Source organism: Symphalangus syndactylus, chromosome 5, assembly GCF_028878055.3.
Source record: "Symphalangus syndactylus isolate Jambi chromosome 5, NHGRI_mSymSyn1-v2.1_pri, whole genome shotgun sequence".
Taxonomy (NCBI): domain Eukaryota; kingdom Metazoa; phylum Chordata; class Mammalia; order Primates; family Hylobatidae; genus Symphalangus; species Symphalangus syndactylus.
This window is the reverse complement of record NC_072427.2, coordinates 20,907,786-20,934,901: the sequence shown is the minus strand read 5'-3', so window position 1 is coordinate 20,934,901 and position 27,116 is coordinate 20,907,786. Positions and strand designations below refer to the sequence as shown.

The following is a 27,116-nucleotide window of genomic DNA, read 5'->3' as shown; positions in this document are numbered from 1 at the left end:
TAGTGACATTTTCTGAAGAGTTGCAGGCCATTTTTTTACATAGATGCCCCTTCAATTTAAGTTTGTCTGATGTTTTCTCATGACTAGATTGAAGTTATGCATTTTTGTTAGGAACACTATAAGTGATGCTGTGTCCTTAGTGTGTGCTATGTGAAACGTGATGTTGGCTTATTTCTCTCTGATTATTTTTACTTTTTTTTTAAATCACTTGATTCAGGTGTTATCTGCCAAAGTTCTGCTTTCCCCTTTGTTATTTATAAGCCATAAGTGAGCATTTCTCCAACATCTTTGTTGTGTTTTTAACAACTTCTTTAACATTTTAAACATCTTTTCTGTTGTCGAATTTTTAAAAACAAACATGTTAAAAATCGGAAAACTCAGAAAAGCACATGGTGTATTAAAATTCCATCTAGGAATAACTGCCATTAAAGTTTTGGTGTCTCCCTTTCTGTCTTTTCAGATGTAACTTATTAGTCTAGACAAAGCAGGTTTCTCAGTGAATAAAACATGCTCTAATGGGGTGTACATCCTGGCACATTATAATAGTAGTCATTTATTGAATATTATGTGCCAGACACTCGATATAGGTGCTTTCCTTTTGTCAATCACTTAATTCTTCAAAACGACCTTATGAGATAAGGTTGATGATTCTTGTACTCCATTATGGCATAAGGAAGTTAAACAACATACCCCAAGTTAAACAGATATAAAGTGATATACCATACTGTGATAAAGACACAGGCAGGTTGGTGTCGGAGATCATCTTCTTAATTACGGTGATACACTAACAAGTTATAAACTAACAAGTTAACTTAAGGTGGTGATAATACTGAACTGCTGTGAGAAGAACTATGACGACACTGTTACCTATAATCTGTGATGGTTTATACTTGACTCGGTTTTGTCTTACAGCAAGACCTCCATTCTTTGCGTAAGTGGTGATGTCTCTTAAATGGGCCTGCCACGGCCTTCCTTGGTCCCTCCCTGTGTAAATTCTCCCCCTTTCCCCTCTCCTTCCCTTCTGCTGACCTGTTCTCAGTGGTGTGCTGGTGTGATTTATATCATTTGCCAATTTCAGTGGTGTAAATACTCCCATAATGGTTGATTTCAGGTATCCATACCACATTACGAATACAGATTTGACAAGAGATGTGAGTTGTGAAGACATGCAGCAGCACACCATTATGTGGAATTTCTGCTGTCTGGATACAATAGATACAAACCTCCAGAGCATAGAGAATAGTATGTTGTGGTAAATAATTAGAAAGTGATAAGTTTTGAGTATTTATGACATTTGTTTTTAATGCAATTTACTTAGTTATCAGTCTGTATCATGTAATTTTTAATAGTGGCTGTGTTTAACAGCTGTCTTGCAGAATTCCTGAAAATTTAACAATGAGCACTCATGAGCCCACACAAGCCAGCTCCAGTATACCACTGTGATTTCTTTGCTGCTCACCGGGCCCACCTTTGAAAATCTATGGCTGACACGTTCTTACTATCTAAGATGACATTGGTGCCATCCTGTCTTTCACCCTTCCTCCTACAGGGCTTTCTATCTCATTCTCCTAATCCATATCTACTACCTTCCCTGTTCAAAGCCCATTTCTTTCCATTCATCCCTGCACTGTAATTTGACTCTTCTCATCCCCCAAATACCTTTCCCTTTCCCATCGCACTTTTTTTTTTTTCATCAAGTTACTTTTCCCAGTTAAAGGAAAGCCTCAGACCACTAGTATCTTGGGACATGGAGAGTCTCCCAGCAAGATGTTGGGTCTTATGAAGTGAGGAAATCTTTGTTCTAGAAAAGGAAAATATGTTCCTAGAATTCCAGGGTAGAAATCTAAGTGAAAAAAAATTTTTAAACTTAATATATAAAGGAAGTTACAGTGCCATTATTATAGTACGTAGCTACTCTAAGAATTACTTCAGGATGGGGAAAAGTGAGACCGTGGCTACCTTTTAAAATCCCATTTTAAAGTAACTCTTTTATAAAAACCTGTTTTTATTTGCAAGTAAGTGATTTGATAGGTGATATTTTAGATCACAGTTTATTTATATGGGGGTGGGGGGAGCTAACCTATATTTACAGAATAAGGCCTAGTATAGACGTCTTTTCCATTAGTTTTTGTGTCATCTGTCAGCAAAACTAATTAGGACCCTGAAAAAATTATCAGTTTCAGGGATACATTTCTCACTAATGAAGAAACATGGAAAATATCTGTGTAAGGGGATCACACTGTTTCTTAAGTTCAGATTATTGGAAGAGGGTGGTGATGTAGGTGTGTACTCTTCCTGAGGTTGGGTCAAACTAAAATGATAATTGAGAATGTCTTGAAAATTGCCCTTGCTAATAAGTTGATCTATTTTATGTTATTTAGAAACATGGCAGACTTGTTCACTGTGTAGCCAGACTGATGTATCTATTTATTCTGTAGGCTGGTCTTTCCCAGGCACAGCAGAGTAATTTATTAATACCAGAGTATTCTTTAAGGATGGTAGGATTAAAGCATCATGACAAAAATTGTTACCTAGATCTGTTTTTCCTTGTTATTTTTTCATCACCATTCTACTCATTTAATCTTTAAAAACCATGTCAAGTAATAGTAGGTACCTGGTTCTGCTGGAGTAAAATGGGAGTTAGTGGCTGAAATGCAGTTTGTTATTTGCTCTCAGTGACTTTATCAGTGTGCAGAGAATACTCCTTCAAGTTCAGAGAAAACAGATATTTTTAATTCCAGGTGCCTTTGGAATCTAAATTTCAAGAGGCTTTGAAATGAATCGAGCTTCTGTGTTCTGAATATTTTGGGCATAAGGTAGTGTGACTTTATATTAAAAACAAACAAAAAACAACAAAAAAACTACAGACCAGGTGCAGTGGCTCATGCCTGTAATTTCAACATTTTTGGCAGGCTGAGGCTGGAGGATCGCTTGAGTTCAGGAGTTTGAGACCATCCTGGGCAACGTAGGGATACCTGATCTCTATAAAAAATTTAAAAAGCCAGAAGTGGTGGTGCATGCCTGTCGTCCCAGCTACTTGGGAGGCAGCAGGGGGAGGATCACTTGAGTCCTGGAACTGGAGGCTGTGGTGAGCCCTGATTGTAACACTGCACTCCAGCCTGGGAAACTAAGTGAGACCCTGTCTCAAACAACAACAAAAACACAATTAAAGGTATGAAAGCAATTTAAAAATTACTTGTTTTACAATTTAAAACTTACTTGTCAAGAGGTTCATATTGAAAGCATTGCAAAAAGGATTTCATCTGCCTGTAATTAGCCACCTCCTCTGTCCCCGAAGGAAGGCCCAGACTTCACTAGTATCTTGGGGCACCGAGAGTCTCCCAGCAAGATGTTGGGTCTCATGTGAGGACAAAATTCTTGATCTTGAAAAGGAAGATATATTCTTAGAATACCAGGTTAGAAATCAAAGTGAATTTTTTTTTTTTTTTTAAAAGTCCAGTTACTAAATAATTTAGGCTGTGGGCTAAGTTCTCACGTACTCATTACCTTCTATGACCCATTATAGTGCAAAACTAGCCATGGATGGTGGGTAAATGAATGGGTTGGGTTCAATTAAACCTTTATTTATTGACAGTGAAATTTGAATTTCATGTAATTTTCACATTAAAAGGATTAAAAGGCCTTCTTTCTTCCCTAACCCTAACCCCCACCCCCGCAAAATATAAAACAAGGGGATGGTGGGAGGCTGGAATTGACTTGTGGGTCACAGTTTGTCAACCTAGTCATAGTTTGTCAACCTATGCTGCAAAGGATGGAACTTTTCATTTGTACTTTTTTCAGGCTATGAGGATATTTCACTACCTTGAGAAATTGACTCATCTTATACATGCTGCAAACATCTTTTTAACTGGTTGCATCACGCCAAAGATTACACATTTTACCAGGCTAAGCTTTTCAGAAATGTTTCCAAGAGGGAGTCTTATAAACAAGACAAAAGTCTAATTCTGAGTAGTAACTGAAGTCAGAGATAATTCTGTTTTACCAGCTGTGATATTCCTTGGATTAGGACACTGTCAAATGCACCACTGTGGTAGTCATAGTAGTAGTCATGGACCCACTGGAGCGTTGTTTGTTAATAGACCTGGTTCCTAGGTTTGACTTGATGATTTTTGCTTTTCAGTGTTTAGTAAAAAACTACCTTCTGCTCAGTTATGCTGCTGGGCTTAGTAAATTGTGACCACAGGGTGGTATGTTTCTCTTGTTGGCTTTAATTGTTGCTAAAATCGAAAGGAAAAATATTCTGTACGTAATGAGAATTTACTCCCCTAATTATGATACTAAAATGGTCCAGCCTTCTCTAGATTGATTTTTCTATAGTGCATTATTAAGATTTATATAGTGTTAAATCTCAGTGCTTTAAACCTTGATGCTTTGTAATCTTTTGTTACGGTTACAACAGGAATTATATAGTTCGTAATTGGGAGAATGCTAGTAATTAGGACTGTATTTCATAGAATATATTTAGCTACTGGCCTTGATTTAAAAAAAAATCAATATATAAAAACTACTAAAGAGTATTTGTGGCCAGGTACGGTGGCTTACTCCTGTAATCCTAGCACTTTGGGAGGCTTAGATGGGTGGATCATCTGAGATCAGGATTCGAGACCAACCTGGCCAACATGGCGAAATCTTGTCTCTACTAAAAATACAAAAAAATTTAGCTGGGCTAAAAATTTAGCTGGCGGTGGGTGCCTGTAATCCCAGCTACTCAGGAGGCTGAGACACGAGGATCGCTTGAACCTAGGAGTTGGAGGTTGCAGTGAGCCAAGATCACGCCACTACACTCCAGCCTGGGCAACAAGAGGGAAACTCCGTCTCAAAAAAAATCAACTGAAAGACAAAGATGTCTTACCTTCTAATAGTTGCAAAGTCATAGACAAAGTTATTGGCCCAAGATTTTTGTCTGATTTTTTTTGGGATTAATGTAGGGGTGGATAAAGAAGAGTAGGAATGCCAGATGGTCAGGAAATACAAATTATTAGAAAAGCAGCCTCCTATTGAAATAGGTTAAAAATATTACAGACTGAGAGTTGAACATGTTCCAGGAGCTTTCCTATAACAGTCGTGTGTTGTTGAAACTATGGGGATATGTTCTGAGAAATGTGGTATTAGGTGATTTTGTTTGTTGTGCAAACATCATAGCATATACTTACACAAACCTGGATGTTGTAGCCTGCTATGCACTTAGGCTGGAGCCCAAGCTCATCTTCTTTGCACTCTACCCTTTCCAGGCAAGCCTCCTGCTGGAGAATGTATGGACTTGGTAATGATTTATGGGATATAGAATTTAGAGAATTACTGTCAACTGGAACACAGGAGTTAGGGAGCATTCTGAGTATAAGGATGTGATCATTTATTACACCCCTCCATCCTTTCTGCCTTATTTTTGGATTTTCTTCTATGTCTCCCCCGCCCCTCCCCTTTTCAACCCATTCATCAAGTGAAGTTTTCCTTTATCTTGTTGGTTAACTTATTTGTCTAATCACCTCCACTAAAATTTAAGTTTAAAGAAGAGAGAGTGATCTTATTTTCAGGTTCATTCCGTATTGTGAATGCCTAGATGATTGCCTGGTGCATAAGTGCTCAATCTTTATACTTGTTTCAACTTACCAGAATGGGGGCATGGTTTAGATGATACATTTGATTTTCCCTTAAATATGATGTTTGATAAAGATAGGCTGCGAAGAGGAACCTTACTAATGTAAACTTGCTGTATTGTTTCCTTTCCTAGGGTGATTGTGTTGTTACAGTGCTGCTTGCTGAAGAGGACAAAGTTGAAGATGATGTAGTGTTTTACTTGGTATTTTTGGGTTCCACCCTCCGTCACTGTACAAGTACTCGGAAGGTCAGTTCTGATACATTGGAGACCATTGCTCCTGGTAAGTATTTGAATGGGGTCCTTTCTAGCTTTTCCTAGTTCTTAAACCCTTTTATTCTATGTTTATTAGTATAGAGTGACAGGAAGAGTGAAGTGTAGACAGTGTAAAAAAATTTATTAGTTTATAAAGCAGTTTGAATATCTGGTCCTACTGGTATTGGAGCAGATTGCCAGTTTTTTATTGCTGTGCCATTTTATGTATATTACTGTTATGTCAGCCACCTACCAAATTCTGTAAATTATAACTTATTTAAGAACTGGGATTATGACAGTTGAAAGCTGTATTTATCCTCCTACTTGGCAAAAATGATGTTGAAAATTCAAGGATTTAAAGATTCTAGAGAGTCTCTAGGTATATTATTTCCAAATTTTTATGGACAGGAAATAAAAGAAGGCAGTCAGCGTAGATACTGATTTCTTTTCTGAAGTGTATTAGATATCCTTCCTTGTAACCCACAGCTCCAGTCATCTTGTTTCCTGTGATGTATATCATATCAGAAAGGCTTCTCTGGAACTTGAGGTCTGCTGTCTAGCAGGTACCATGCAGTATCACCATTGCTGAACATTTATTATGTGTTGGTGATGGGGAGAAACAGCTTCTTAACCTAGGTATAATCGATCAGTCTGTGACTCAGTTCTCATTAGGAAAGGAATTGAGGTAATTTTTATAAACATAATACTTCCTATAATAGGAACACTTTAGGGTTAAAGTTCGAGGGCTGTGTGTTTATATACCTGTGTGTGCATATATATCTAGAAAGGGCATATAAGTAGATACAAGGAGACTGCAAGCAGATATAAGGGAAAAGGCAAATATAACAAGCATGGCCTGTGTCCTGTGATCCTCAGTCACAAATCCCAACAAAGTCTGTTCTATTGGTGGAGAGGGATGTACCTGGAAGCCCTTATGCCTTTACTGGTAAAGTCCTTAAATTAGGATGGCAGCAGGCAATTACTTTCCCAGAGTCACTGAACTTGTATGACAGCCTGGAGCTCTGAAGTTTATACCAGATCCTTCTACATTGTCCTCAGCCTACCTTTCTGAGCTCTAGTTCTCATTTCTTCCCTTGGCTTTTATTCTAGTACCTCTTTATATATGTCTATATAAGTACCCTTGCCCTGCCTACCCAAGCCAAGCAGAATGAGTATTAGACTCTGCTCCTTTCCTCTAATTTGGTCCGAATCCTCAGAAATCATTCCTGACCCCTTTGCTTTGACCCTGGAGTCCTACCTAGTACCTGGCTTTTCTTTCGTTTTCTACTAATCATCTCTCCTCTTAGCCACATTCCAGTATTTTCCATCATGCTTATGAGGTCAGATAACTACCCCCCACCCCCCGTCCCATTGGCCTGAACGTTCTGCTTCCCACCTGAATTTAGTCAGGTAGCTGATGAGGTGCCTCATCACAGCAGAGGTAACAAAAGGATTAGAGTCCCTAAAAGACCTTCTTTTACCTCTGGAAGGCCAAATGCAGAGTAAGGCAACACTTTAACATGTGAGCCTTTATATGTGTGCAAGGGTACCAGTGAGATCCTTAGTTGGTGTAGTAGAAACTCTATTAACTAAGCAAAGGAGATTCCTGACCGGACCCTATTGCTCTACTTATCACATATGAGATTTTTCTGGTTACTTGTCTTTTTTAGCTACTGTCATTTGGCTTAGTTTGGTAATTTATTGTGGATGGGTAGAGATAGAGGCATTTTGGGGGTTAACTTGTTTTGCATTTCTTGTTTATATCATGGGGTAAATTCTTTAGCCTGGACCTGAACTTCTTTAAATCTGCCTTTGTGGACTTAGACTTGTGCCTTCCCTTCCTTCAGGCCCTTACTCAGTATCACCTCCTCAGTGGGGCCTTTCCGTCCAGCTCATAAAAATACTCAGCTGCCTCCTCTCCACATTCCCTACCCCCCTTTCCTGCTTTATTTTTCTCCATTGCACTTTTCAACTTCTCACATATATTTTGCTTATTTATCTTATTTATTTTCTATCTGCCCCAACTAAAGTGTCAGCTTTATGAGGACAAGGATCTTTGTTTGGTTTCTTCATTGGTATATGCTAAGAAGGCTGTTCTAGGAAACTGTCACTTGATAGAACAACATTTCTACTGTGTCACACATCCGGCTTCCCAGAAGCTGCTCTTCTAGAAAGATGTGTATGTATGTGAATACACTCACACTCACACGTAACCCTCCTCCCCGCCCCCCTTTTTTGTTTTTTAATAAATTCAAAAGGAGTCTCTGGCTTCTTGAGTTGCATTGTTAGCTTGGAGAAGGAGTCCGATGATTTTTGTGTATCACTTAGCTGCATTGATAGCCTCAGATTTCCTGTTTGCTGAGGGCAGTGCTAGATTAGTCAAGAATCTGCACAGAAAGTCCAGTCTTCGTGGAAAGTCCATGCAGTGCACTGTGCATCCCAGTTCCTGGATAAATGTGCATAGTCTGTTTGTTGCAGCAGCTACTGCCTACAGGGATGTCTCTGCAGTCTTTGTGCTTACGTGTGGGACTAGCTCTGCAATTTCTAGTCATTTTGGTTAAGAGAAGAAAAAGAGCTTTGTGCCTTGTTCTTGCCCCCCAGCCCCCACCCCAAGAAGGAGTTTTGCTCTGTTGCCCAGGCTGGAATGCAATGGCATGATCTTGGCTCACTGCAACCTCTGTCTCCTGGGTTCAAGCAATTCTCCTGCCTCAGCCTCCTGAGCAGCTGGGATTACAGGCACACCACAATGCCTGGCTAAATTTTGTATTTTTAGTAGAGATGGGGTTTCACCATCTTGGCCAGGCTGGTCTTGAACTCCTGACCTTGTGATCTGCCCACCTCGGCCTCCCAAAGTGCTGGGATTACAGGCGTGAGCCACCGTGCCCGGCCTCTTCTTGCTTTTATTATTATTTTTTTATTTTTCATGTTTCATCCAGATTGCTGGCTCTGATTTTTCTTTGAGTTCTCTGTGTGTTTCACTGTGTGTGTGTTTTGTAACATTTTAGTTTTTCCTAAAACCAAAGGATTGATTAACCTTCAAAAGGCAGCTACTTTTTGATGTTAGTCTGTGACCTTTTATCAAATTAATATTTCCCTAAATAGAGTTGACACGTAGACATTCTAAATTATCTCCTAATAAATTGTTTTGACTTCAGATATTGAAATTGCAGGCCCATCTCCCACCCATCTCAGTTTTCTCTCTTTTTTTTTGCGTGTTTTGTAATAAGTCCTACAATGAAGTGTGTGTGTCTGTCTGTCCCTCCCTCCTGCCCGCTTTCCCCATTCCCCTGTGTGTGTGTATGTGTGTCTATGTGTAATTACAAAGAAGTTGTAAAGGCCTTTTAAAGTAGTTATGATGTGATTTCCCCTCCGTTTTAAAAATAAAGTATTTTAAGCATAAGTAGTAACATCTTAGAGGGCAGGTAGGTGGAGACTTTGACTTTCTACTTTATCTATCTTTAAATTTTTTTTTTTTTGGGACGGAGTCTTGCTCTGTCGTCCAGGCTGGAGTGCAGTGGCATGATCTCGGCTCACTGCAAGCTCCGCCTCCCGGGTTCACGCCATTCTCCTGCCTCGGCCTCTGAGTAGCTGGGACTACAGGTGCCCGCCACCACACCCGGCTAATTTTGTTGTATTTTTAGGAGAGACAGGGTTTCACCACGTTAGCCAGGATGTCTTGATCTCCTGACCTCGTGATCCACCCGCCTTGGCCTCCCAAAGTGCTGGGATTACAGTTGTGAGCCACCACGCCCAGCCTGAGTTGTTTAAATGTTTACAGTGAGCATGATATTTTTATGATACATAGTAATTTTCTATGAAAACATTCTGAAGGCTGAAAAGAATGTCCTGTCTTTTGAAAATAAATCTATCTTTGTGCTGATAAACCCTGGAGGCTAACCAAAGCTTTATAATAAAATATTACATTCAAAACACCTATGAAAGTGGCTAGTTCAAGAATATAATTTGCCTTGAAACATAGCTTGAGTTGGAAATATACTTCTGATAATGAAAGGTGTTGCCTTAGTAATAAATGAAAGTAAAATATTCCATTATTGTCTCTTCATAGTAAACAAATACAACCCTAAATGACATTTTAATTAACCAGTGATTTTTCTCCAGAGATAAAGCTGAGATTTGTTTTTTTAAGACCTATGTAGGATTGGCAAATAGTGTACAAAATGTGGACATCCTTTGAAGATAATTGTTGGGGTGGGATGGGGGCATAGAGCACTGTTTTATTGTGTTCGTTTTTATTAACGAAACTGAATTTAGACCAAGCAGTGATTTCAGAGTGGAAGATGGAACAGGATGTTTAGCGGGTTTTGTATACTATTTTTGTAAAAGGCTTTGGTGCAGAATCTTTCATAAAATCTTTTTCAGCATGTCTGTTATTTATTTTTAGAATTCACAGCAAGGGTTCTTGTTTGAAGAACTACACACCTTTATTGACTCCAAATTTGACTCAGCTCTTTTATATTTTCCTTTTCTTTTTCACTGATAAGGGAAGGTACTTAATAAAGTAGATTTGTCATTAAAAAAGAAAAATACATTTACCTGGTCAGAAGTTCTTTTGGGTTTAAAGAAAAAAATTGCAGCCCAGATTGCAACAAATGGTCTGAGTTATAATATGTTATGTCTTTCTTTTTCTTTCTCTTTTTTTTTTGTTTTGTTTTGAGGCAGCGTCTCACTCTTTTGTCCAGGCTGAAGTGCAGCGGCACAATCACAGCTCACTGCAGGCTTGACTTCCCAGGCTGAAGTTATTCTTATACCTCAGCCTCCCAAGTAGCACTTACCATCATAAGTGGCTAATTTTTGTGTGTGTGTGTGTGTAGAGATGATGTCTCCCTGCGTTGCCCAGGCTGGTCTCAAACTCCTGGGCTAAGTGATCCTTCTGCCTCCACCTAGCAAAGTGTTGGGATTACAGGCGTGAGCCACCATGCCTGGCCTCTTTCATTTCTTGTGAACCAAGAGTTACTTTCTAGCAGCAGATGTCCAGTATGACCAAATTGAATAGCATATTTGAAAAGAAGTTGTAGACTTTTAATTTAATGGGCTTAATTAGAGAATTCTGACACCCCCCATCTCGCAGCCTGGCCCTGCCCCTCGCAACTCCTGTCAAGGTAATCAGTTATTTTTATTGGACTTTTTCTAACAGTCTCCTTATTCTGAAATACTCTTACTATAAAGCTATCTCTAGACAGATGAGATTTTATATTCTTTTTTTTCGTTACAAAGTGATTGCTTTATTCATTTTAATTTAAATATATATAAATTTTAATTTAGATACATGTATGTAATATGCATAACAATGGATCCACAAAAGGAGAGAGAGAATAATGCTGTGTAAGACTACATTAAATTAGTAAGCATCTGAAGTAGATTGTGATAAGTGCTATGATATATTCTGACATGTTAATTCTTAGAGCAATCACTTATATAACAAACCTGCACATTGTGCACATGTACCCTAAAACCTAAAGTATAATAAAAAAATAAAAAAATTAAAAAAAAGGTTAAAGTAAAATAAATAAATGTTTTAATGTAATTTATGTTTTTTACTATATATTTATATTATTTCCTTAGTGAGATTTTATATTCTACAAAACTTGAATTACTGTCCTAATGCTACTTAGTACATATAGTGGTTATACTGGAAAAACAGAGTGAGAACTAGTTGAAGAGGAAAAAAATCTGTTATCTACTGTCCTTAGTTGTAAATTTTTTTTTTTTTTTGAGAGGGTGTCTCACTCTGTTGCCCAGGCTGGAGTGCAGTGGCGCAATCTCTGCTCACTGCAAGCTCCACTTCCCGGGTTCACACCATTCTCCTGCCTCAGCCTCCCGAGTGGCTGGGACTACAGGCACCCGCCACCATACCCGGCTAATTTTTTGTATTTTTTAGTAGAGACGGGGCTTCACCGTGTTAGCCAGGATGGTCTTGATCTCCTGACCTCGTGATCCGCCCGCCTCGGCCCCCGACAGTGCTGGGATTACAAGCATGAGCCACCGCACCCGGCCCTGTTGTAATGTTATGAGGAAATTTTATATTTCATAACTTTGGAACCATGAACACAGCACTGGAATCCTAGGGCATACAATATTAAGGGAGTGATATCCTCCCAAGGGGGTGAAAATTGCCCTTTGGGGACCAAAAAAAACTTACTATGTGTATGTAAAACACAGTTACACAAATTTGTGGTATATCTGTGGTATTAAAGTTTCATGAAGTGAGGAGTGAATAGAGAATAATGTCTGAAAAGGCTCTTTGGGATATGATAACGGAAGAAAAGGCTGAGAAACACTGCCTTAGAGGTGTGGGCTGGAATATAGCAGAGCACATTTTTAGCATTAAATCTCTCCTTCCTCCTCTAAAATGCGCATGGTGAAATTCCTGTGCCTACTCTTTGTTTTCTTCTGATTAAATACTCCTGTACACAGAGACATTCTACACATATACCAAATTTGCACACTACCATTAGGTCACCAAAACCCAGCAGTGGGTGCATACTTCTGCACATAATCCCATTTCCTATTAGAGTCTGGATCTGAAGACTGAAAATTTGTTTCCTTTAACCCTATCATAGACACTTCAGAAGGAAGAAAAAGACACCAAATTTTTAGAGACTTTGATGCCAAACTGAAGTAATAAAGATATTATTTTTATATTTTCCATCATTTTTTCTCTTAGAAGGTGACATCTGTGTGGGACTGGGCTTGGCTGGCCCAGCAAACGCTATTAGGGGTTCTTTTTGGATAGCTGATGAAACAAAGTTCCTATTGTTTCATCCTCAAAAGAGAGGGCCCAGATGGGATGCATTCCACTTTTAGCTTAATAGGAAATGAAGTAATTCTTGGGCTGTGCTTCAGCAGTTTTGTTTATCAGTAGCAGTATTTCGTTTCCATGGGTGCGGTGCTCCATATAGTGAGAAGGAGCCTGCAGGAGAGCTCTCCCAACCTCACACATACACACACCTCCTGACCTGCCAGCATAAAAAAGGTGCAGATCAGGTGATATTAAGAGGACCATCAATAGTTAAGTTTCCGTTTCTCACCTAGGTGCTCCTTGTGTTTTTGTTTATTCCTTCTCTCCTCTCTTTATTTTTTCAGTCCTACAGTGCCAATGGCAAGCTTTGTTGGGCCATGCTGGAGAAGCTGTTTGTAGAGTATTAGGGATCTGTTTTCCTTGAGTTTCCTAAACAGAAGCATTTTAATAGCTAATAATAAAAACTACCAGTTTTAGTTGCCCATTTTATGCCAGATACTTTGTGCACAGCTTTAATGTTTTTAACAATCCATAAGGTTGATGGTGTTCTCATTTTGTGTACAAGGAAAACAGGCTTCAAGGTTGAATGACTTTCTCAGGATAACCAAATATGTTGCAGTGGAGCTGGAGTTCAAACCTAGTATCTTCTACTTGACAGCTAATTGCCAGCATACTTGATGAGGATCACTACAGTTTACTCAGCTGGGAGCAGACTTCTCCCACCCCATAATTTATATTTCTCTTGTAAGTGGACTTGATAGTGTGAGAAGTTCAGAAATTAATTCCTAATTTAAAATATGGAATTAAAGTTCGGGCCGCATTTCTTCCAATAGTTTCTCTCTCTCCTTCCCCTCTCTAAATCCTCTAGAGTAGCTGCCTTCATAAGTTCAGTAAAATTTTCAGAACTTCCCTTTTTAAAAAGAAGATTGGGATTTTTATTTTCCTTTCTTGTTACCAGGAAATTGAATCAAAGGAAAAACACCATGGAACTAACTGAAAATCCTGCTACTGTTCTTCCTACTGCAGCTTCTGTTTTTATGCAGAAAGTTAGATTGTGGTTATTATATCAAATTGGATGCAGTTTCCCATCCCCATGTCTTTGCAGTGTAATTGTAGACATTGTTAATAACCCTGCAGTTGGCCAGGCACGGTGTAAGGTGTAATCCTAGCATTTTGGGAGGCCGAGGCGGGCGGATCACGAGGTCAGGAGATCGAGACCATCCTGGCTAACACAGTGAAACCCTGTCTCTACAAAAATACAAAAAAATTAGCAGGGCATGGTGACGGGCGCCTGTAGTCCTCAGGAGGCTGAGGCAGAAGAATGGCATGAACCCGGGAGGCAGAGCTTGCAGTGAGCCGAGATGGTGCCACTGCACTCCAGCCTGGGAGACAGAGCGAGACTCCATCTCAAAATAAATAAATAAATAAATAACCCTGCAGTCTTTATGTACAAAGGTAGTCATATGACTAATGGCCCTGTTGCAAATAGTCATGTCTCTAGAGCTAATTTATGATAGTAAGAGGTTTGGTGTAGGCATATGCGGTGATTTTATTTTTATTATTGAGTCTGTATTATGTAACTTTTTAAAAAATGCTGATTTCCCCCCCAGGTGCTTTATCAGAAAGGTTATAGGAATTAAAAAATAATCTCGAGAGACACTTGAACCTAATGGAAAACATTAATGTGAGAGAGTAGGCCTGCCAAACTGGTGTGGTTGATTTCCAGACAGTAGGGTGAGGTACTTTATTCTTGATAAGTAGTAATGCTTCCAATGTACTCTAAGTTTAATAAAGACTAATCCAGGAAACCCTGAGTTCCCCACTCATCTTTTAACCCTCAGGTTTTCTTTTGAAAAAGAAGCCTCTAATCATACCAAACAAATTCCAGATTTATGGCATATTTTACTTATGATGATTCATAGTTTTTTCTTCAGATTTTGAATTCATATCTGAAGGGAAAACATTGGATTAAAAATTGGATAGTTTCTCAGATATCTCTTTCATGGCTATTTCTGACATTCTGCCTTCTCGGTTATACAGTTTGATTTTAGTTATACACAGAGCTGACAGTAGCTAACACATCCATCCATTCACCTGCTAACAAACTCTGCTAATGCAGCAGAAAGAGATAAGCATATTGTTGTTGCCAAGCACAACACCCCCACATGCACACACCTATCCCACCTTGTTCTGTTTCTCTCCCTGTCATTCGCCCTCATCCCATTCTGCCTGAGTAAACAGTCATTTTAGCAATTCCAGACAAATTTCTGTGTAGATACTTTACTTTGGCACTTCACAGTTTTGGGTAAGGTAGCATTGCTTCACCATGGCTTTTTGCTGTGTGAATGATGTTTACTTTTAGTAGTATTGTGACTCCCTTTCTCATTCAAGGGTTCAGGTTTCCCATCTTTGCATAGGCTTGAGGAAGGAGATCAATAGGAAAGGAAAAGGACTGGTTAAATGGATAGGGCAGTGGATATTCTGTTTTACATAGTGTAATCTCTCTTCTAAGGCACTGTAAATGTAAGGTTTGAAGGCATAATTCAATTTGGATCTCAAATTACTTACATCATCATCATTGTATTGTGAAATTTTGGTCTTTATTGACATTCATATCTACCTCAAAGGACTTTCAGAAGTTTACAGATTAGCTTAATTTTGGATAAATGGGACAATGCTATATATTGATTCTATTGACAAACCACAACATTTCTTCTTTAAAGCAGTTCTCCTGACTGACATACGTATCACTCCATCCATCCATCGTTCATCATCCATCCACCATCAGTTTATTTGGAAATTAAGTGAGGCTATGTATGGTGTTTTGGCTGATAATATTAAAGAATTTAGGAGGCCCCTTCTAGATTTTATTTATTTATTTATTTATTTAGAGACAGAGTCTCTGTCTCCCAGGCTGGAGTCCAGTGGCACGATTTTGGCTCATGGCAACCTCCACCTCCCAGGTTCAAGCGATTCTCCTGCCTCAGCCTCCCTAGTAGCTGGGACTACAGGTGCCTGGCTAATTTTTATTTTTAGTACAGACAAAGTCTCGCCATGTTGGCCAGGCTGGTCTCGAACTCCTGGCCTCAAGTGATCTGCCTGCCTCGGCCTCCCAAAGTGCTGGGATTACAGTGTGAGTCATCGCGCCTGGCCTAAGTCCTTCTTAATTGCCATCTCCTTTGTGAAATCTCCTGCTTTTGCCCACATGTGGAATGCACCACTCCTCTCTCCAAATTGCACTGTGTTTAGATATTTAGGTATTTTAGATAGGAAAGTTCTTGTAGAGCTCCTCTCATTTTGATTTCATTGCAGTTATCTGCAACTTGTTTGATTCTCTGTTATGGACCGTGAATCTCTGGGGAGTTGAGACTCCTTACTTTACTCATCTTCACCTTCTGATCATAGTGCCTGGACTTGATGGATGTCTAGCTTTTAGCTCTTGAACAAAACTGAGTCAGATGTTAGAGAATATTTTAAAAGAAACATTTTCTGCTAGAAAAATAGACAAATCTTACTAACTGAATCATTTGGCTTGTTTCTGCTAACATTGATGTCTGTGTAGTTAGGCTGGCTGCCCTTCAAAGAAATATTGCTTTTTTCCCCTAATTCTCTTTCATATATTAAATGTATAAATACCACATATACATTATTATAAAGTGTGCATGCATGTGCACATGCTCGTGCTTGCACACACACACACTAGGCAGAGGATGCTTCAGCTTTCTACAGCCTTAGAAAGAATTCAGCTTGGAAGGCAGTGGGAGTATCGTGTGGATTCAGTGTTCATGTGAAGACTTATCTTCATGGTTCATGAACCAATTATTCTGCTTAAAAGTCATACTAGCCCATCATTCCAAGTGTTAGGCTCCTCTTAGGCAGGGACTTAGCTCTTAGCCTTCTTCCTCTTCAAACACATTGCCCTATTTATAGGCAATGTGATACAAAACTCTTGCATCCTGATACAATAGACCATGTCCTTTGGCATCAGCCTTGACCCTGAATAATGAATTCTACACCTTAATATCTGTGTAACAGGGGCAAGTTACTTCTTTAAGTCTCAGTTTCTCATCTATAAATTGAGGACAATACATGCCTCATAAAACTGTTGTGGAGAGGTGATTGTCAGATGCCTGGCATGTACTACGTATTTGCTTGGTAAATACTTCCTACCACCCTAGAGTTATATAGAAGTGAGAGATTTCTTTTGCCACAGGATGAGGGCTTAAGGAGGCCCTTGGGAAAAAAGCATGTGGAAAATCAACTTACTTATTGTTCTGATTACATGGAAGAAACATTGTCTCTTTCAAAGACAGCAGAAAGCTTAGTTCGTTCCAAGTCTGAAACCTCTGTTGGCCTGTGCCCGTGGTATGGAAATTCAGTCTCAGGGACCATGTAGAGGGTTTCCCTCCATGCCCTTAGCTGTAGAAGAGCAGTCTGAATGTGTTAGAGATTCAGGGAAGTGGCATGTGCATGGTGCCCGTGATAAATCAGGCAGAGCACGAAGTGGCATTACCCAAACAAAAACATTAACTCTACTTTCTTTTCTTTTCTGTCATCAGAAAGATAATGGGAGAAGGATGATGATAGGAGCATAGTTCTGGCTATTGGAGATCAGTGTGTGAAAACAGGGGAAATGCAGTGTGCATTGTGATGAGTATATTCTGAATATTGGAAATATGTAATTCTGTGAGGCTAAAATTTCAAAAGAAAGCCCGATTCTCCAAGAAGGCCTTACCCATAGACACGTGGTGTTAAATCTTGCTGACCTGGCTCCAGCCGAGCTCTTTGGAGTGGCATGCAGTTTTCTGCCTCCAGTCACCACTCCTGAGGTGCCTGCTAGTCTGTACACTGGGCACCATGGAGTCCTTGGCATGTTTGCGTTTCCTGAACTGGGCTCCCAGCCACAGCATTGCATTTTCCTCATGCAAACCAGGTAATTTCATTGAAGTCCTCATTACATTAGTGGTTGAGATGGGAAATAATGTGTATCTGAGAACAAAAATCATTATTTATTTTTTAGGCCTTGGATTGCTCATAGTAGTAAAATAAAATCAAGTAATTATGTACTTTTCCAAGTGCTTCATCATGTGAGCCTTTGTATTGTGATAATAAAGCAAGTGCTAGTGAATCTGTAAAATTCTTCCTGTATAACTTGTATGAGTGATATTTTTTCCTGTTATGTTTTCAGATCTAATTTAGTTCAGTAGCTGTTGGACTTTCCATCGTATGCTAGGCCTTGCAGGTCCTTCAGTTTTCATTCTTAAATCTGTTCAAATTGAATAGCCCTTGTTGACATTCAGAGCCTGGTCAGTTCCAGATACCATGTTATAGGCATGGTGAAAGCTGGGATACAAAGTTTTTTGTTCTTTGTTAAGGGAATTCATATTTGCAAATAAAAGCTGAAAATGGAGTTTTAAGAAGTTTGGAAAAATGCTGTCAGAGCTCAAGAGGAAGGAGGGGGGTGTTTTTTAGGAGGAGAAATTTGTATGTCATGAAATAAGAGCTAAGAGGACCCACCAGTGTCATTTCAGCAGTGAGGCTCTAATACTGTTTTATTTGCTGCCTGTGTTTTCTTTAGGTCATGATTGCTGTGAAACAGTGAAGGTGCAGCTCTGTGCTTCCAAAGAGGGCCTTCCTGTGTTTGTGGTGGCTGAAGAAGACTTTCATTTTGTCCAGGATGAAGCGTATGATGCAGCTCAATTCCTAGCAACCAGTGCTGGAAATCAGCAGGCTTTGAACTTTACCCGTTTTCTTGACCAGTCAGGACCCCCATCTGGGGATGTGAATTCCCTTGATAAGAAGTTGGTGCTGGCATTCAGGCACCTGAAGCTGCCCGCAGAGTGGAGTGTGTTGGGGACAGATCAGAGTTTGCATGGTGAGAATTTATATGATCTACAAACAAACTTTAAGTTTGTGATATTTCTATTTTTTTTTAATGGGGCTGCTTTTCTATGGTCATCATATTCAGATCTTCCACAGAGGCTGAGTAAATCTTAGAATTACTGTAGGAAAGTGGCCTCAGTGGTATCTCTTCTAGGTTCTTCAGTTGAGCTGTTAAGCATGTTGTTGCAGCGAAATGACCCTAGGGATTACGCAAGGAGAGTGGCACATCACCTTCCTGTGGGTCTGGATTTCAGACTTGATCTCTCAAGTGTAGAAAGTGACACGGTCTTCCTGAGGAGAGACGCAGAGTTACTTTTTGGTGTTTAATGATCAAAGACATGGTTTTCATTATTGTATTCTGAAGTTCTCTAAAGATAGCCTGGAAGTAAAGGAGAGGAAAGATTGGGCAGTGAGTGGGAGGAGCCTGAGAACAGGGTGTGCTCTTAGAAACCACACACTTCCTTAACCAGGTTAGTGTCACTCTTACTGACTTTATCTGTTGGCCCTCCCTATGAGAGTTCACTGAAGAAAGGACTTTTGTGTTTGTTTGTTTGTTTGTTTTGAGACGGGCTTTTGCGCTTGTTGCCCAGGCTGGAGTGCAGTGGCATGATCTCGGCTCACTGCAGCCTCCACCTCCCGGGTTCAGGTGATTCTCCTGCCTCAGCCTCCCAAATAGTTGGGATTACAGGCATGTGCCACCATGCCCGGCTAATTTTTGTATTTTCTTTTTTTTTTTTAAGTAGAGACAGAGTTTCACCATGTTAGGCTGGTCTCGAACTCCTGACCTTAGGTAATCTACCTGCCTTGGTCTCCCAAACAAAGTTCTGGGATTATAGGCATGAGCCACTGCGCCCGGCCAGAACTCCACTTTTTCAAAAACATTTACATAGTAAGTCCTGTTACTCAAACAAGGGTTTTCCCACATAATTCTAGTAGCGAATGACACCTACTTGATGTCATAATTGTATAGATATTTTTTAATGAAACATAATGTGTACCTGGAGTTCAATAAGTAACATCCAGTTTCCCTTCTGAGTTCAAGTCCAATCAAACGATTTAGGAGTCTTGAGATAGAGACCAAAATGTTTACTTTATTACTGATGAAATCTAGATTGGAAGCCTGATGTTAGAGCTCCTGCCAGAAGGGTCTGCTTGTACTTTCTATGTCTTCAATGAAAGAGCTGGTCAGTCACACCACTGCCCTGTAGAGTCCACCCAGCTTTGAGTATTGAATTATGTTGGGTGAGCAGACCACAAGTCACCCTCTCCACAGGTGAGCAGTTCCTGAGGAGAAATACCCATAGGGGCCTGGGCCATGGCATAGTTAGTTTCTACACTCAGATGAATTTTGTCTTTTTCCATGGAAGAATGGTAAAGAAGTCTTTGCCAGCTTTGATTCTCTTAAATCTACTAAATTTAACAGTTAAGCCTGTGATCAGCCGTCAGAACAGTGTTCCATACTGTCAGGTGCATACTGTCAGATTCTACCTGGATAGTCCTGCCCAGGTAAAACCTGAAGGGAAGTATCAAATCAAGGAAGAAAGGATTTATCCTTTGCTTCTTTTTTTAAGTATAGTGTCCAAAAAACTTCTGTCTTGCTATTCTTTAGAGATCAGAATATTTGACATTATATAAGGCATGAGTGCCTCTTCAGAAACTTGGTGATGGGCCTTAATACCTCTAGCTCCTCCCATTTCTGTATTGATACAGGAATGTTTATTCTGGCTGCCTTTCACAAATCAGTGTCAAGATAGTACCGCATAAGTTATTTGTGGGGCTTATGGTGTTTTATGGTTTTGTTTTGTCTTGTTTAAAGAGGGTCCCAGGAGTTGGATAGTTTTATGTTACCGTGATTAAAAACAACTATTAGAAAAAGCAAACATCCGAAACTTTGGGCATATCACTTCCTCTCTCTTTTTCTTTTTTTTGAGATGGAGTCTCACTCTGTCGCCCAGGCTGGAGTGCAATGGTGCATTCTTGGCTCACTGCGACCTCTATCTCCTGGGTTCAAGCGATTCTCCTGCCTTAGCCTCCCAAGTAGCTGGGAATACAGGCACATGTTGCCACGCCCTGCTACGTTTTTTTGTATTTTAGTAGAGACGGAGTTTGACCATGTTGCCGAGGCTGGTCTCGAACTCCTGAGCTCAGGCAATCCACCCGCCTCAGCCTCCCAAAGTGTTAGGATTACAGGCGTGAGCCACCGTGCCCGGCCACTTCCTCTGTTTGGACCTTAACTTCCTTGTCTTTAATTGGCCAGCTTTAATATTTTTTTGTACTGTCAGTGTACTGGTAAATTTTCTGTTGCACAAAATTGCTCAAGCAGTGCTAACAAAGGCCAAACCAAATTTGAACACTTAAGGAAGGAAATACTTATTAAAAACACGATGAGATATCATTACACATTTATCATAATGGCTAAGATGAAGAATACCAAGTGCTGGCAAAGTTGAAGAACATCTCATATGTTGCTTGTAGGAATGCAAAATGTATAACCACTCTAGCAATATTTGGCAGTTTCCTGTAAAATTAAACATACACTTAGCATATGACCCAGTAATCCCACTTTTGGGCGTTTATCCTAGAGAAATGAAAATCTGTAGTCACCAAAAAGTCTTTGCACAGATGTGCTCATAGTAGTGTTATTCATAATCATCAAAAACTGGAAATAACCCGGATTTCCCTCACTGAGTGAATATAGAAGCAAACTGTAATATATCCATACAGTGGAATGCTACTCAGCAATAAAAAGAAGCAAACTGTTGACATGTGCAACAACTTGGATGCGTTTTAAATGCATCATGCTAGGAAAATGAAGTCAGTTTCCAAAGGTTCCATACTATATGATTCTATTTATATGATATTCTGGAAAATGCAAAATTATAGAAAAAGAGAACAGATGAGTAGTTGCTAGGAGCTGGGAGTGGGGGAAAAGTCTGACTGCAAAGAGGTATCATGAGAGAATTCTTTGGGTTGTTGGAGTTGTTTTGTATCTTGTTCGTGGTGGTGGCTATAAGAATCTATGCATGTGTTAAAACTCACAGGAGTGTACACCCCCTAAAGGTGAATTTTATTGTACATATATTTAAAATAACAAAAGAAATCGTGTAAGTTGTATACTTTACAAGGTGAAATGCATGCAAGTGACTTGATAGAACTGTCTTTAGGTCAACAACTGGGATCAGGAATCTGATTTTCTGTGCTCAATTCAATTCTGCAGTTTAAATTGTTCTTTTAATTGTTGATTAGAATCTAGGAACACTGGGTACAGTAAGGGGAGAGTAGCATCAGTTAAGAGTCCATCATGCCTGCTGTTGAGGGATGAATGTAATGGAATAGTCTGTTCACATCAATGAGTTGCACATCAAATACTTTTAAGTAGGTATTTAAAGGAGAAACATACAAAGTAACCATGATGCCTGAGGTAATACAGGTAAATAAGGTACCTTGTTACGTAACAGGACTTCTTGCTGTTGAAAGCTAGGATGTTTGCAGGTATTCTAGCCTAATACTTACACAAAGTAGTATGTAAGATTTATGGCTAATCCTCCTACTGTTTTAATTGTTTAGTTGCAGTGCTTTTTAGCTTTCTTCAGGTCAGTGACTCCTTTGGAAATTGCGCAGATTTCTCCTCAGAAAACAATGTTTATAGGTGCCTACCTGCACACATTTACATATGGTAAATTTCTTAAGTCTCCCTGAACTTCAGGCATGAGCATAAAGTTGAGAATTCTGGGTTTAACTTTGCTCTTGCAAAGTGGGAAAAGCAGGGGCATTGGAGTCAGTTTGTTTGCATCCTGGCTTCATTGCAAGAGTTTGTGCAAAATACTTAATCTCTCTGTTACTTAATTTCCTCATCTGTGAAATGGAGGAAAGTGTATTCTGATATGTGTGCTAGTTTATAAGCTATTCATTTTGAATGTACCATTTAGAGACACAGAACATTGATGTTTTACTTGTTACAAAAATTAATCTTCACTTTAAATATGAACAGGAGGGAGTTTGTCTTTTTAAATCTTCCGGACGTTCTCTCATCCCTAGTTATATAAACAAGCTTCTACACATTGTACTGTTTGCCACAGTTCTGCCTTAAATGCAGGTGATAAGGATTCATCTGGATGCAGTGTGAATGGTAGGGCAAGGACATTTTTTTCTCTGAGTTTTCCAAGTCTCACTTAGTTTCTCAGCTCGGTGGTTAGTGAAAATGGTAAATTAGGAGAGTGTTTTCCCTGAGAGACCCTTGTGCAGTAGCAATCAGCATAACTCCCAGGTAATGTAGGATGGGCCCACTGCAGACTTGCTCTAGAGGAAGCAGGGAGAAACGTCCTGGGGGAAATCTTCATTCTTATTTACTTATGATATTGTATAACCAAGTAAAAAGAGATCTGATCATCTTGGGGGGCAAGAATTCTCCCCTCAAAGAGAAATTTGGGTGGAGAGGTGGAAGACAGGTTTAGGAAAAACTACAGTAAGAATAGCCTGTGTATTCCCAATTCTATATATCTGATGTTGGTTAATAGGTCGCCCACCATAATCATTTGATAATTCAGTTCCCACCTCCCTTCAGAGTGTTTGATAGCTTTTCTTTTTTTTTGAGACAGAGTCTCGCTCTGTCACCCAGGCTGGAGTGCAGTGGCGCTTTCTTGGCTCACTGCAACCTCCACCTCCTGGGTTCACGCCATTCTCCTGCCTCAGCTTCCCGAGTAGCTGGGACTACAGGCACCTGCCACCACGCCCGCCTAATTTTTTATATTTTTAGTAGAGACGGGGTTTCACCGTGTTAGCCAGGATGGTCTTGATCTCCTGACCTTGTGATCCTCCCGCCTCGGCCTCCCAAAGTGCTGGGATTACAGGCTTGAGCCACTGCACCTGGCCTTGGTAGCTTTTCATAAATATTTTTTCTTAGCTAATTAGTGTGTGTGTGTGTGTGTGTGTGTGTGTGTGTGTGTGTGTATATATTTTTTTTTTTTTTTGAGATGGAGTCTCGCTCTGTCCCCAAGGCTGGAGTGCAGTGGCGCGATCTCCGCTCACTGCAAGCTCCGCCTCCCGGGTTCACGCCGTTCTCCTGCCTCAGCCTCCTGAGTAGCTGGGACTACAGGCGCCCACCACCACGCCCGGCTAATTTTTTGTATTTTTAGTAGAGACAGGGTTTCACCGTGGTCTGGATCTCCTGACCTCGTGATCCGCCCGCCTCGGCCTCCCAAAGTGCTGGAATTACAAGCGTGAGCCACCGCGCCCGGCCAAGCATTGGGATTTCTACTCAAATACTCAGCTGACTCAGAACAAATAACAAATCAGAAGAGTGGTTCTGGGAGGGTGGTAAAGAGACAGCTGCTTCAAGGTTGGAAATAACTAGCCTCTAAAGAATCACGTATTTCCTAGTTAGTGCCTCATTAGCTCTTTTGTTTTTGATAAGGATGTCAGAACAACTGTAAGGCACAAGTTAGATGGTGCTATTTGATCTTTCGTGAGGATTTGCTATTTATCCTTTTGTCTGGCCTTGCCACCTGCACAGAGGTGTTGATTATTAAAATTTGTACCTGCACATGTAGTTGTTGCTTCTGGGGCATAATCTTTCCAGCAATGTGCCTCTGGTTAAACACCCTTTAACTCCTGAATTGGTCCATGCGTATACAGTTCTGTAGGGAAAATATACAATATGAAAAATTGTGCTTCCAAGGAAATTTACCTTGGAAATAGGGATACCAGACTAATACACAGATGACATTTGGAAACAGCGTAATTCAGTGTAAAATCACAGCTTCAAAAATCTGTTCATTCCTTTGTGATATTCACGTATAGAAGCATTTGAGGACTTCATAGTAAGGAGAAAACCACTGGGGTCCAAAAAGTCTGAGTGCTCAGTGAAGAAGTTTAGACCCGTGGGAAGCCATGAAGAATGAGAGATGATAGCTAAGCTGAGGCAGGCACAACTTCAGGGTGCCATTCCCAGCTCCCTGGAGTTAAGTGTAGTACAGCCTTGTGGGGCTATATGTGGCATCCCTGCAAAGACCTTAGCTCCTGTCATCCTAGGTTGGGCACAGAGGACTGCTGAGGAAGAGAGTATTGCTAGTGAACCTTGGATGTAATTTGATGTCCAAGAGGACAGTGAAGAGAGCAGGGAAACAGAGAGGAACTGGAATTTAATGAATATCTACTATAGCCAGTCATAGTACTAGCATTTCATCTACCTCTTCTCGTTTGTTACAACTCTATGAGTGAGGTGTTGGCATCTCACTTTAGGGATGAAGAAAATGAAGTTCAGAGATGTTACGTGAATCGCGCTTGGTCACACAGATGGTAAATGCCAGATTCGAACCCAGATTTGTCTAACTACAAGCCCTTCCTCATTCCGTCACTTTCAGAGTGACTTACTTTACTAAGAGGGAGCCTTTATTTCAAGTGAAATAAACATTTTCCTTTCTGCAGTTATTAGTGGATTGTCTTAGAGTTAGTCTTCCTTATTGTGCCAGAAGATGCATTTCTTCCTCTCATTAAACAAATAAACAAAGCTGGCAGTGCCAGAAATTTGATTTGCCCTTATTGTGGAGGAATAAAAAGACCCATGTGTACTGAACAAGCAGAACCTGTTTTTAGTGTTTAACTAGCCGACTCCTGTCTGGGTGTTCTTTTAAAAAGTAATTATACCGTTTATGATACACCCATTTAAGTCCCAACAGCTATTCCCTCTTAGACCTGATGTTGTGGGGCTGCATTTGCTTCTGTTATTATTATTTGAGTAAAAGAATATGTGTGTGGGTCACCTTTATATGCCTGCCTGTGAAATTGGTTGAACAAACACTGTATATGAAGTCAGAATATAGAAATGGCCTGATTCTCTTTTGCAGGGCTGTGTTCAATTGAAGATTTTGCTTCCTATACTTTCTATGCTTTTGTAGCTTTGTTTTGCCTTTACTTGAGGGCTCATTCTACCTGGCCACAATAAAGCTGTTCACACTGTATGTTGTAGCTTAACTTTACAATCTTAGGCACTTGGAGGCAGTGGTGTTTACATAACTTGTATTTATGTTTGTTTGTTTTTTGTTTTTATATTTTCCTCACTTATGTTCATTTTCTCCCCCATTTACAGATGCTGGCCCGCGAGAGACATTGATGCATTTTGCTGTGCGGCTGGGACTGCTGAGGTTGACGTGGTTCCTGTTGCAGAAGCCAGGTGGCCGCGGAGCTCTCAGTATCCACAACCAGGAAGGGGCGACGCCTGTGAGCTTGGCCTTGGAGCGAGGCTATCACAAGCTGCACCAGCTTCTAACCGAGTAAGTGCTCCTTCTTCCTTATTTCTCTCCTCTCATCCCCAGCCCCACCCCCGATTCATAGGAGTACCACCCACTTGGCATCTCAGTGTGTGTTTGCCACAAATTAAAACCTCAATTCTGTACCTTGCCTTCTGCTGGCTCCTGCTAACCACTTCATTGTCTGAGAGAGAAACGTAAGTCATGTTACCATTTTCTCTCTCCTCTGCCTGCCTGCCTTCTTCAATTCTTATCTCTTATATTTTACTATTTTACTCAAAAGTCAGAATGAGCCTTGTCTGTGGAGGTAGCATAACATTACCAATGTATACAGTTTATCCTGGTTTAGTACAAGAGGAAACAGATTTCCTATATCATATATTTTTTTATGGTATGTCTTTAAGACTTGAAAGAGTTAATTAGAAACCAGTACTTCCATATTATAATTGCATACAGAAAATATGGTAAACAATTAAGTTTTGGATTGAATGTAATTTCTGTGAATAAAATTTGAGAGCGGTGGTTTCTTCATATGAACAGCAATAAAAAGCAACTGAATTGTCTTGGAAATGTGCAGTAGGAAATCCTGTCTGTCTTTGGGCTCAATTATTATATGTCCTGACTCTTTAAAGAGTTCTCTGGAGGAAGGTTGTTAGTCAAAACATTTGAAGAGCGCTCTTTTATTCTTGTATAAAGAAAGAAATAAATGCACTAGAGCAGCCAAAAGTTTTTGTTGGAATGTTTATATAAAGAAGTTTCAAGAATAGTTTCTGTTGTTTAATATATTTTTATTAGTTTTGTGGTTATCATCATTATCTTTTCCACCACATTATCTGAACAAGTATAAACCCCATTGGATCTGTGTTCTTTAGCAATTGAGGGACCTGTGCAAATTGAGTCAGTATTAGCAAATTCGCAGATATTTTGCTCATGCCAGATTTAATTTAGTTGTGCTTTATGTTTTACCATTTTTAACTGGGTATATAGTCTGGAAGGACCAAGAAGAGATCACAGAATGTAATGCTACTTATGGTTATGTAAACAGCTTTTTCTTACTTCACTTGCCAAGCTTATACCTTTCCCTATCATGCTAGACAGACGGTTCTTTGCAGAAAGCTTTCTGATGGGTGCTACAGGATACAGTGGTGGTAGGAGGGGCACTTATCTCAAATGAGCTTTGGATACCTGAGCTCTCCTAAGACAGTATTCCAGGGAGTGATACATTCTACTCCTTCACACTTCCCATCTGGCCAGTGATTGGATTCATTCTACAGGTAGCCTCATGGCCTCAGGAAGAGAGGCCTTGTTTCAGAAGTTGAAACAGTTAACTCCACATAACTATTGTGAAGTTCAA

At 40.0% G+C, this 27,116-nt stretch overlaps 1 protein-coding gene across 13 annotated transcripts in view; it reads left to right on the top strand.

The window, feature by feature from the left end:
- The window catches only part of AKAP13 (A-kinase anchoring protein 13), a 368,214-nt gene that overhangs the window by 129,170 nt on the left and 211,928 nt on the right, over nt 1-27,116 (top strand). For all 13 annotated transcript variants that reach the window (XM_063638599.1, XM_063638597.1, XM_063638600.1 and 10 more), the window contains 3 exons: nt 5,753-5,900; nt 18,211-18,507; nt 25,603-25,786. In XM_063638599.1, coding sequence (XP_063494669.1) covers nt 5,753-5,900; nt 18,211-18,507; nt 25,603-25,786 — 629 coding nt within the window. The remainder of the gene's footprint in view (nt 1-5,752; nt 5,901-18,210; nt 18,508-25,602; nt 25,787-27,116) is intronic.